The 13220-nt window shown below is 46.5% G+C and overlaps 1 protein-coding gene across 1 annotated transcript in view; it reads right to left on the bottom strand.

The window, feature by feature from the left end:
• LOC143507486 (thrombospondin type-1 domain-containing protein 7B-like) overlaps positions 1-12470 on the bottom strand; it is a gene marked incomplete at both ends in the record, with an annotated part of 24173 nt that extends 11703 nt beyond the window's left edge. Inside the window, one exon of the mRNA XM_076996566.1 lies at positions 12209-12470. Within this exon, the coding sequence (XP_076852681.1) occupies positions 12209-12470 (262 nt within the window). The remainder of the gene's footprint in view (positions 1-12208) is intronic.
• Between the last annotated feature and the right edge of the window lie 750 nt (positions 12471-13220).

The following is a 13220-nucleotide window of genomic DNA, read 5'->3' as shown; positions in this document are numbered from 1 at the left end:
TCCCACCAGCCACGAGAGACCAGAAGAGACGAGGAACAAAAGGATGAAAGCTTCTGCCTCATCTCAGTGGCCTCTGATCTCGTCTTTTCGAGAAAGGGATAGATGGAGATGGAGAGATGGAGATAGAGAGAAAGAGACAGTGGGATAATGAGAGCTAATAAAAGACAAAGATTAAAGGAAAGAAATACAGAAGGCAAAGAGAAACAGAAACAGAAGGAGAAAAGGAGGATTTGGGGAAATCGAAGAGAAAAGAGGAAGAAAAAAATCAATAGTCAACACCAGCAAATGGGAAGACAGGAGTGAGAGTGGAGAAAGACACACATCTGAAACACATGGGCTGGGCCTGCTGACGGAGGACGACTCTCATTTCATGCATGAAAGAGAAACATTAATCCTTCCATTCACTTCTATGGGATTACACAAGACTTTAAAGATGAACCTAAAGAAGAGATGTGTTTGAAAAAAGACCTCTCATATTACAGACAAACCTCGTTATTATGCAACCCAATACGACACACCAATTACCTCGAAAACGGAAGACAAGAAAAAAAGCTAACATATTACGAGAGAAAAGGCTTGCAGTTAAATTTTGTGTGTGTGTGTGTGTGTGAATTTATGTGTTTGTGTGTGTATGTATATAAATGGGTATGTGTGCATGTGTGTGCATGTGTGTGTGCGTGTGTGTATGTGTGCGTGTTTGAGTGTGCATGTGTTTTTTTCTCTCTAGCTGTAAAGTCCCATAATGCCTGCAGGTCAGGAGAACATATAGGCACTAGGCTCCATCAAATGAATCATGGGAAGGCTGTTCCTCCAGGAGCGAGCTTAAAATGAAGCCCTCTGGCTCCAAAGACCTGATAAACCACTCAGGTGTGACAGCAGGACCACACCTCAGACAGCAAGGCCACGCCCCAGTGACCAAGGCCATGCCCCAGAGAGCAAGGCCACACCCCAGACAGCAGGACCACACCCCAGACAGCAAGACCACACCCCAGACAGCAGGACCACACCCCAGACAGCAGGACCACACCCCAGACAGCAGGACCACACCCCAGACAGCAAGGCCACACCCCAGACAGCAGGACCACAACCCAGACAGCAGGACCACACCCCAGGGATCAGGGCACTGCAGGCCTGGTACGCCCAGCTAGAAAGGTGCCTCTGCTCTGAAAGATCAGAATGTGGGGGAGGGGGTTGGTCTGAATAGTCATCCCGAAAGTCATCCACAGAACAGAGTGCTGCAGGACCAGAGACACTAGGACACACCACACACAACTGGTCTCACCGTAAGCACAGCCGGTCTGCCACTCCACACACTGGCCCACTCCACACACTGGTCCTCTTGCAGTCTGTTAATCAACAGCACAAACCTGTACTCTACGAGGATGAGGAAGTGAACCTTCATCAAGATCAAAACAGGCAGGAACAGCACTGAGCACATCAGACTGACGTTCAGTTCACTGGAGTAAGGTCAAAGGTTTGTCGGCCCTGATCTTGTTATCATGGATGGCATATATAATAACAGGACTGAATGAGATTTCCTGCTGTAAGAGAAGAACAATCTTTCAGTCTTAGATAATAGACTCAGAGTTCCAGGTCAGACATTAAGTGACTTATGACTCCTGTCTTACATCTATTCACTCGTCTCACAAAAGAAATCATTGTAATAGTTTGGCGAGTGCATCCTGCCTGGTGAACACGCTAAAAAATGTGCATGTAGATTGTGGAAATTAACCTTCCCAACCCACTCAGATGGGTTAAAAAACAAGGAGCAGGCCGTCTTCCTCTCTGAATTCCCACAGGCTCAGAGGCTGTAAATGTGCGGCGGATGAATAAACGAAGGCCTTCACAACCGGCTCTCAGAACTGGTCCTCAGTTCTGTATTTCTCAGTTTTGGTTTGACATGAAATACAAGCCTTCCCACGGAAGGTATGTAAAATATGAATGTGGGTGGTGTAGGTGAGGCAGAAGAGACACAGAGACTAAAGAAAGCTTTTATCTATGTGTATGGTTTATGTAATCATGTACTCTTGTTGAACAACATTAATAAAACATCAAAGAGTACTAAATCACAGTGATTATATACTATTTGGTGTTTTTCTACTCTGCAGAAAGCTGCATTATGGCTGGGCCCGAAATTCTAGTCACCAGTTGTACCATAAGATACTCAGAGCTACCTCAGGTGCTCTGTTAACAGCTATAAACAGACATCTGAGACAATCAGGTGATGGGACAGGTCACATGGTCAGAGCCGCAATGTTTGCATTCTGCTGTAACCATGGTGAACTCCGCGGGGAGCAGGGGCTATTTGATATGGCTGCTCACTAGAGGGCTGACTGAGGCTTGGAAGCATTCTGTGCAGAGCTGTGTTGTCGAAATCCATTTGGAAGAGTTCTGTTCAGATGTAGAACTGTTTCTCCCTGCAGTGCAAAAGAGGCTTAATAGTCTGTATTTGTTCTTGGGTTCAGGGCAGGTGAGACTCCAGACACAACCCAAACACACTCCACTAACATTCTTCTGTCTACTGTCTCAGTCTGTAGTCTACTGAAGCCTCTTAGCACAGTTTAAATCATGTGCGGCTGATTAACGTTCCCAATAAGGCCGACACTGTTGAGAGAGACTTTGACCCCGTGCACTGGAGACTCTAGAGACGTCCCCCTCTGCCAGACGAGCTGGCTGAAGTCATGTGAGATTTAACAAAAAAAAACCCCACAAACACACAAATCTGGATACTTGTATCAAATTTAACCTTTTTTGCCCTCAAACAAATTAAGATGAATCATTCCGGATTAGCTCACAGTAATCATTTGACAGGATTAAATGTTAAATTTGGAGCAGTGTCAATAGCTCTGATCTTCTTGCTGGTCTCAGAGGAAGCCTGTGGACCACAGTGAAGATGCCAGCTGACGCTCGGCTAGCCCTGGGCAGGCTGCACCAGCCAGGCCCTGCAGGTGACACACCCACTCCACGCTCAACACACTCCACACACGGTTCTCCAAGCACCGCGGAATGGATCCTCTGAGGATGTAAATGGTAGTGTTTCACAAAAGCACCATTCCCAGCCTCGGAGCTTTGGATTAAGAGCTGAATCAAACCAACATGCTTTGAGTGACTGTTCCTCCAGTAGGTCACATCTAAGAGGTTCTTGGGGGGTGTGGGAAGTTGGTGTCTTTTGATACTGGCAGAGACATGGGAGAAAAACATAAATATTAATACTTTGAGGATCTAAGCAGACAGAATGCTGAGTGAACTGGGGTATAGATGTGTCCAGTGTGTCCATGGGCAGATCTGAAATCTTGGTGTACTACTGTAGCAGTGGAGAAGGACGCTTGAGTGACAGATCCTGATGGAACTGACAACCCTGTGACCAACTGCAACATCTCAGCCCACGATCCTGACGTTCTTAAATATCTTGTGTGGGGTCCTCCTTTAAATCCCCTCCCTATGCAAAGATGATGCCTTTTGATGATGCTTCTTTGTCACGTCTGAGAATCTGAGTGCCCAATGCGTAGATAAACTGGTCCTCTGACTGCAATTTACAGCTGAAAGGAAAAGGTTTTCAGTGCTGTAAATATTTAATGTCATGGAATACGTTTGCACAAGTATAGGGAATGAAGCCTGACTACATTAGGCACAGTGACATCTTTAAATTACATTTCGAGTATTCAACAATCTTCATATACATATTTACAGAAAATAGCACTTCATTAGTGTGAAGGGCTCATGGTTTAGGGCGGCGCACCCTGCCTAAACAAACACACAGCAGAGAGGAAGTACTGTACTATCAACCAAAGAAATGTCACACGGTCTCACTGCTCCGAAATAAACAGGATATTAAATGCCATCCATACAGATATCAAACGTATGACCTTTACATGACGGAAATAAACTGCAGTAGTGGAGGACATCTGATGGGTGGGGAGTTCTCCTCACCACACACGTCGGCTGCAAACCCGCAGGAGTGATGCTGTTTCCACCGTACGCAGCGTGATTAGTGAAATTAGAGGTTCCTGTTCCTCTTGTCAACACAACACGTGCTGCACGGTGATGTTTCATACACTTTATCGTTCACCAGCAGACCCCTGCTTTTGGAGTCACACCCCAACATCACCGCTGGGGGATGGAGCCGGGTGGAGGGTGATTCTGAGAATCGATCAGAACGATCTCACCATGGCCCGGATATTGACAAATGCTCGGAGATGCCAGGAAGGTCGTTCGCCAGATTGCTGTCACCTCGATTGATTGGAGCTGCTGATAAGTGGCATGCTGATGGATCTCTTGGTCAAGGAGAAAAGCGATGTCTCCGTAGTGCACGCCACCACCTCCCAGCATGCCCTGCTGCTGTTTCACAGGCTCCACAAACCCTGACCCACCAGGACTTTCACACAAACCCTCAGGTCCCGCTCACCCCCCACAAGGTCCCGCTCACCCCCCACAAGGTCCTGCATACGTGACCTTCTGAATTCTCCAGGGTTATTACACAAGCGCTCTAATTAGAGGAAAGGTCAAAGCCAGGCAGGATGGATTCTGGACATCCTGTGAGATTCAGAGTTAACAGTAGCAGCTTGAGGGAGCTGATGTCTCCTCGCCAGTCAGGAGATGTTCCTCCAAACACAGAAAGAGAAGGACGCTGGGAATTGGTTACTGGGACAGCTGCGGTTCTGGATCCGACTCTTGTTGTGGTGCTGGTTCCAGCTGGCACTCAGGCCCATGCGGCTGGCTGCCTCACCACCCCAGAGGATCCCTGCAGCACGTCAGAGAGGAGCAGGCGGGCCTGTGTGGACCACATGCTGAGATAATGAAGACGTCTGCGCTGAAAGCCGTCCGCAAGTCACACACGCTCCAACTGAATTTGACTCTGACACCATGTGCCCAGAATATTGTGTATGTGTGTGTGCATGTGTGTGTGTTGGGAGGGGTGGCTTATTCATCCATATTATATCTCCGTGGAGACCTGTCACATAAACCCAGGCACCAAACGAGCCATTAAACTCAATTATTTGATCTTGGAATCAGAGGGTTCGTCAGAAAACAAAGATTCTGTTCCCTAATGCAGCATCTGACAATGAGCAATGCCACAGTGTGATGTACATATCAACACAAAAGATAAAGGCATACTGAAGATCAGAAACGTGGACTGTGGTGACTGTGGTGACTGTGGTTGCATTCATTGCACTTCATTCAACTACAGGAGTCTTAAGTCATAAATTCACATTGCAGTGTTGGGGTCTCTCACGCCCCCCCCCCCTCCTCCCACCCCATCAGGACGACAGTGAAAAGCACAACAAGGCAGGCAAGTTTGACTGAGCACCCAGTAGAGAGGAAACACTAGTGTGTGTAGGAGGCACAGCGTGTGCTCTGAGTGCAGGATGACATTACAGCCACAAACAGCAAAGAAACAGGTAAAGTGATGGAGGAGAGTGAGGAGAAGAAGAGATGAGGATGTGTTCAGCTGTAAAAGATGCAAGAAACACCTGTGTGTGTGTGTGTGTGTGTGTGTGTGTGTGTGTGTGTGTGTGTGTGTGTGTGTGTGTGTGTGTGTGTGTGTGTGTGTGTGTGTGGCCTATAAATGACTCTCAGATTATTCATATCTTGCATTATTAATACCTGGATCTGTCACTGGTTCTCTAATCTCTGCTCTCTGCATGAAGCATTTACTACCTAACACTTCACCCAACACACACATCTCTCATCTATCCACCAGCACACATACCTCTCTTCCACCCAAACACACACCCATTATCCACTCAACGCACACACACATCCATAACTGTTCTGACATTCTGACATCAGTATTGTTGTCCAGATGAGACATACTGTATTATGAGTGAGTTCACAAAGCACAGATGCACAGCAGGCGTAGTGTAACCCACAGCTCCACCCACAGCTCCACCCACAGCTCAAGCCTTGTCATTCATGACGTATTCCACAAAATCAGCAAAACAGTTTCCCCATTGGTGGCACTACGCTTGCCTGATATCACCTGTCTGACATCGCCTACCTATTTGGGTTCCCGCTCAGTGACCCTAGAGCTCTACCCTTGTGACCTCAAGCAGAACCCCCTTCATTAAGCAGAACCCCCTTCATTAAACAGAACCCCCTTCATTAAACAGAACCCCCTTCATTAAGCAGAACCCCCTTCATTAAGCAGAACCCCCTTCATTAAACAGAACCCCCTTCATTAAACAGAACCCCCTTCATTAAGCAGAACCCCCTTCATTAAACAGAACCCCCTTCATTAAACAGAACCCCCTTCATTAAACAGAACCCCCTTCATTAAGCAGAACCCCCTTCATTAAACAGAACCCCCTTCATTAAGCAGAACCCCCTTCATTAAACAGAACCCCCTTCATTAAGCAGAACCCCCTTCATTAAGCAGAACCCCCTTCATTAGGCAGAACCCCCTTCATTAAGCAGAACCCCCTTCATTAAGCAGAACCCCCTTCATTAAACAGAACCCCCTTCATTAAGCAGAACCCCCTTCATTAGGCAGAACCCCCTTCATTAAACAGAACCCCCTTCATTAAGCAGAACCCCCTTCATTAAACAGAACCCCCTTCATTAAACAGAACCCCCTTCATTAAGCAGCATAACTGAGCTGAAAGAAGGAGAACATGTCTGTTCAGTCCTGCAGTCCTGCTGCGTGAAGCTTCTCTTCTACTGCTCCTCACCACCTCATCGATCTTCTCATCATCCTGTCGTCCAGCACAGACACCCTCCCCATGCTATTAGCATTTTAATGGCAGGAGTAACCCTCAGCAGCGTGAGAAGCAGCCTGGTGTGTGTGAACCGAGACTGCAGATATAACGCATGCAGAACAAGTTAACAACACAAAACAAAAGTCTGTTATGCAACAGTGATGTGTGCAGAATCAAGGCTGTAACCTTGGCCCAACGTAACTCAGTGCTGCTGAACAAATATCAGCCTAGAAAGGGTTAATCAGTGAGGTGGCTTCTGGAAAAACAAAATAAATAAATAATCACATAAACAAATGGCAAGGCTGTTTCATTTTTCACATGTAAAAAAAAGGATTTTCCGGCATGCAGCCACTCCGGTACTGGGTCAGAACTTCATCACTCAGTGCCAGAGGTGTCTGCCTTGACATTAGTCGTAATTACCCACAGATCCTCAGGGCAATGAGCCCCAGAGGGCCCAGTATTACAGAATTAGCTGAGGGTCATGGGGGATTTAAGCTTGCAATAAAATCAAAATAAAATAAACAGAAATGAGAAGAATTAATCTGGAGGTTAGTTGTGGCACAGATGGGTTATACTACAGAGCCCAATTTGGATTTGTGATGAAGAGGAAGGAACATTCAGTTAAACCAACCAGCTACATACCCACACAGGATGGAGAAATGCTGTGATCCATCCTCATCATCGAGCCCTTCATCCTTACTCTCCTACAGAGTTCAGCTCTCACAGTCACACTCCTCCAAACCCTCATACGTCTGAAGTTAGAATCCAGTTTACTCGAGAGCTATTGACCGTTGCTCAAGCGTGTTTGGATTAACTGGGTTGGCAAGAAGCCACCCACAATCTTCCCTGGAGTCTCTCCGTGGTAGACGGTAGGTGGTGTTAGGGGTCTGAGAGTGTTTGGTCTGGTCTGCTCCATTCTCCCATGGTGCCGGGTCTGAGAGCGTTTGGTCTGGTCTGCTCTACTCTCCCATGGTGCTGGGTCTGAGAGCGTTTGGTCTGGTCTGCTCTACTCTCCCTCTCCATGTATCACTGACCACTGCTTGTGGTCAACTGTGACTGTGATGACACAGCAGTGGGTGGTGTTGGGGATGAAGTGGTGTTGGGGATAAGGTGGTGTTGAGGGTGGAGTGGGTGGTGTAGTGTTGGGGTGGAGTAGGTGGGGTGGCGTTGGAGGAGTGGGTGGTGTGGTGTTGGGGTGGAGTGGGTGGTGGAGTGTGTGGGGTGGTGTTGGGGTGGAGAGGGTGGATGAGGTGAATAGGGTCAGCTATGGTGTCATTTAGAGAAACTCTGACTTTTCTCCCAATGTGAATAACTGCTATGAACTATATATGATTATGAAAAATGACTGAGAAACCATGTTAGAGAGTTATATCACGGTTGGAGCTACATTTTGCAGGGTGGTGTATTTCCAGGGTGGTGTAATTCCTGACACAGAGTAGACAACTCTGCACTTCGCTGGCAACCAGACGAATGGAGCTTTGACATTTGCCTTCACATTGAGTGTATTCTGGAAACATGAGAGTGAAATATCTCTTACTACCAAATATGAATCCCAACGACCCACAGATCAAACACAGTAGGGCACTTGAGAGGAGAGGGGACTATGGTCACTCACTCTGGCTTAAACACGCACAAACACATCACACAAGAGTAGATGGAGGAAGACTCCGGGCTGCAGGAGTCTCACACGTGCATTCCCTGGTATGGCTGCTTTATTTATGAGATAACTAACCTCACAGCCCAACATGACAGAAAGTGTGTCAGCCAATGCAAATGAAAACAGGAGACAGGCTGAAAACAGGAGCATAAACACAAACGCTCATCTCCCCGGAGTCCAACCCTTCAGCGCCACTCCTTTAAGGAAATATGGAATTGAGAGCAGAGCGAGATGGGATGTGCCACTCCTGTCTCACCCAGCAGAAAGCAGATGTGTGGTGGCTGGTGCCAAAGAAATATAAGTGACAGAGAGAGAGAGACAGAGATGGAGAGAAAAAGTGAAAGAGAGACAGAAAAAGAAAAAGTGGGAGAAAGAGAGAGTTGGAAATCAGAGATCACAGAGAGAAAGAGAGACCAGAGAGATACAGAAAACTGGTGCACTACATTTAACTGAGCTAGATCTCATTCTCAGGGAGGAGAGGACGGTGGGATAGTCCTGAAGGTAATTGGCCTGCTGAGACATGGATGCTTTAGTTGAGTTTAATGAAAGCGGACAGTCTTTACATCGTGCTGTAAGTGCACCATGTCTCGTGTTACCCGTGTCTTCTTCCTGATTGCCTGCTCTGGAGCATCCGGCCAAAGCCACTCTACACCTCCAACACACTGAAGATCTACTGGGTTGTCAGTTTTAACCAGGTAGTCCAGTATATTGGTTTTGACTCACGTTTTGACATTCCTGTGCTCACCAAAAGCTACCCCTAACATGTTCTCACAGATACTTTTCCTTAATGAGAAGCTGTGAGATTCATTTGAAATTCAGATGTGAAATTAATAGAGATAAGGCATTCTGAGGGGGCTGTCTGTTTAAATAGTGACTATGTGGGCTATGTAGGAGAAATTCAGTTGAACATCAGACTTTGGCTTGCAACAGTTGGCTTCTCCAAACAGTTCTCTCAGGCAGAGGGATAAACTCAAACTTTCCCCCAGCCAGAGAACATAACTCGGAGAGTAACGTCATGCTAATCACATGGTCCAAGAACAGACACTGTCTTTGTGCCATCAGGAGAGAAGCAGTTGAATAAAAGTGAACAGAAAAAATAATACAAACATATTTCACAAAGTAAAGTAGAAATGATCATCCATCACACAAGCTACTTTCCATATTCTTGGTTATTATAGGACACATTTCTGTCTGAGTGGCGCTAATCCAAGTTCCTCATTAGTCTGACTGCAGGACTCACCACTGTGGACGTGCCTACACGACCCTTCTGGTGATATTGTGAAGGGTTCTGCAATGTAAGTCTGTTAGTAAAATGACAAGAAATCCCACCAATGCAATTAATGATCTCCACTGTGTGTGAGTGTGTGTGTGTGTGTGTGTGTGTGTGGGGGGGGGGGGGACTTTAGCACCGTGGCTCGTCTCTTAAGTAGATGAGGCTATGGCTGTATTAGCATGTGCTACCTGAGCCAGGTAATTCCAGATGGCATGTGCAGGCATTGTGGTGCACTGAAACCCCCACAATAACTCAGTTAGACCTGCCAACTCCATCTATAAATGTCAGCCAGAAAAGAAAAACGTATGTTGCTCTGTGGTTTCTGTAAGACGAACTGTGAAAGGTGTGTCTGGCTAACAATCAGCCTGCAGCGTACACACTTGTGTTTCAGCTGGTGTGTTTTCAGCACTGCTCTGCTGGATCTACAAAAGCATTCTAAAAAAAGTTAAAGGGGGTGGGGATTATGGACACACTCTCACCCACTCTCTCTCACTCTCTCACCCAGACTCTCACACTCTCTCACTCTCTCACCCAGACTCTCACACTCTCTCACACTCTCTCACCCAGACTCTCACACTCTCTCACACTCTCTCACCCAGACTATCACACTCTCACACTCTCTCACCCAGACTCTCACACTCTCTCTCACTCTCTCACCCAGACTCTCACACTCTCTCACCCAGACTCTCACACTAGCATTACCTAAACTGTGCTGCACAAATGTGCTTCATCCACCAACACTGAACCAGTTCCAACCCTCATATCCAAATGACAAAGCATTCCAAGCAGACAAGTGAAAACAAGGTCAGCATTAAACTGCACAGAGCGACGAGACGCTAGCCGGCTTCCCACACCCATGCTATTAGAAGAGATGATACAAAATATACTAAATATACAGCATATATTATATTTTGAAGAAATAGGTTAGTTAAAAGTTGCTCATCTGTATAATAATCAATTAAGCCAATTAGCATTATGCAAATCAATTAGGCAAACTAGCAGCTATTAATTTCCAATCACTGGCATTTCCAGCCTAACTATTGCCTTTAAGCTTGAGTAATCACATCTCCACATCTATGTAAAGACAATCTTAATTACAGGTTATAAGGAAAATGTGATTAAATTGGAGCTGTAGTGTGAATTTCACATGCTGTATTTGATCAAACATGATTGGGCTGTGGAGCAAATGCTGGGGCTCCAAACACCATCATCTCATGTGGCTTCAGCAGACCCATCACCTCACGTGGCTTCAGCAGACCCAACACCTCATGTGGCTTCAGCAGACCCATCACCTCACGTGGCTTCAGCAGACCCAACACCTCACGTGGCTTCAGCAGACCCAACACCTCACGTGGCTTCAGCAGACCCAACACCTCATGTGGCTTCAGCAGACCCATCACCTCAAGTGGCTTCAGCAGACCCAACACCTCACGTGGCTTCAGCAGACCCAACACCTCACGTGGCTTCAGCAGACCCAACACCTCACGTGGCTTCAGCAGACCCAACACCTCACATGGCTACAGCAGCTTCACCCAACACCTGCGCTCACACATCCGTGTCAGTTCTCATCAGGCACCTTCATTACATAAGCCATCTCCACCCCTCCCCTCCTCCTTAATGAAACTGCACATAATCTATTGTGACAGAATAATAAAACATACAAAAAAAGATGCAATTAGGTTTATAGGCTGTAGAGAAGAGCAATTCCACACGCACGGAAGACCTTATCAGCCCCGTGATGTCACCACCCATTTCATCTGTCAGCTGTGCTTCTCATAAATTATGGACACTATAAACAGTAAGACAGCGGCCCTGGAACTGGGACATCCTCCAAACTCCACAGCAGCCCAGACTCTGTAGCCAGTACACCCAGTACAGGCTTCATACAGGACCAGACTGGGGAGCACACCCAGGAGAGAGGAACACTCCTTCATGCGCACTCCTTCATGCTCACTCCTTCATGCGCACTCCTTCATGCGCACTCCTTCATGCGCACTCCTTCATGCTGCTGTCCTGGGAACACTTGACCGGTGATGTGATTCCAAACAGTTTAATTAAGCAGAAAACAGTGACAGACAGGCAGGAGTCTCAACATGGCTTTGAGTCATTTATATTTTAGAAAAGTGTCACTGCCTGCACAAATACCTAATCATAATTCAAAGGGCTAGTCATTTAAAATTCTGCAACACTGTGTCTTTTAACAGGCAGTGTTGGCACCACACAGATGTGGGGATACCACCTTCCAGAAGCTGGAGTTCTGTACATTCACTTGAAAGCCAAACGTCGTCGGTTCAAAATGTATTGGGTTTCTGTTCTGCATCATGTTCAACTATTTAGCTACAATCCCTTCACCGCCAGCTCAGCAAAACAGTGCAGCTGATATTTAAATAGTGACCGCATGATACAGGATCACTGCCAACCAGCCCAGACACTCGCGCCAGTGTCAGGATTAACAGCCCACGCACCTGTTCAGCTGTGGAACAAAGACTGCTGTCTCGCGGGGAATTTCAGCTCTAACCGCACAGAACATTCACTGTGTGCAGAACGAGGAGTGTGTGGATCAGTGGGACATGTTTACAGTACCTCGAGAGTTTACGCAGGTCACAGTTTGGTTTCTGATGCCGTGGCCACAGGTGCCGTCCCTGGACACACACAGGCCCACCGCCTGCACGTGCCACAGGAAACAGGAGGCGTGGTCACAGGGCGTGGACTCCACCAGGTGGCCACAGCTCTCTGGGTCTCCAGAAGCTTCCCCCAGGACCCGCCTCCTCCGATGCCTGTAACCTAAGGTAAGAGAGAGAGCTGAGAAAAGGGTTAGGGTGGTCAGCACTAACACGTACAAACACTACACTATCACTACACTAACACACTATAACACTATACTAACACTACACTAACACACTATAACACTATACTACCACTACACTAACACTACACTAACAAACTATAACACTACACTACCACTACACTAACACACTATAATACTACACTAACACATACAAAACACTACACTAACACTTCACTAACACACTATAACACTACACTAACACTATACTAACACACTATAACACTACCCTAACACACTATAACACTACAATAACACTGCACTAGCACGACACTAACACTACACTAACACTACACTAACACTATTCTAACACTGCACTAACACACTATAACTACACGAACACAACACTAACACTACACCAACACTGCACGGACACTACACTAACACTGCACTAACACACTATAACACTACACTAACACAACACTAACACTACACCAACAATGCACGAACACTACACTAACACAACACTAACACTATACTAACACTGCACTAACACTACACTAGCACACTATAACACTACACTAACACAACACTAACACACACTACCTCTACGTATACTCAGGACCAGAATTTAACAGCAAACCCAATCCGAATAACCCAAACCACAAAACAACTCTTTTTTTTTGTAAAATGGAATGTAATTTGGTCCTAAACAGTACAGTGTGGCAGACTGCCTAACAGTCCTGGATTAACAAACAATAACACTACAATAACACAGTGTTGCCATAGAGATAATCAGACATAAACAGT

Source organism: Brachyhypopomus gauderio, unplaced genomic scaffold (genome assembly GCF_052324685.1).
Source record: "Brachyhypopomus gauderio isolate BG-103 unplaced genomic scaffold, BGAUD_0.2 sc690, whole genome shotgun sequence".
Lineage (NCBI taxonomy): Eukaryota > Metazoa > Chordata > Actinopteri > Gymnotiformes > Hypopomidae > Brachyhypopomus > Brachyhypopomus gauderio.
The sequence above is the reverse complement of the archived record's forward strand: the minus strand, read 5'-3'. Positions and strand labels throughout refer to the sequence as shown.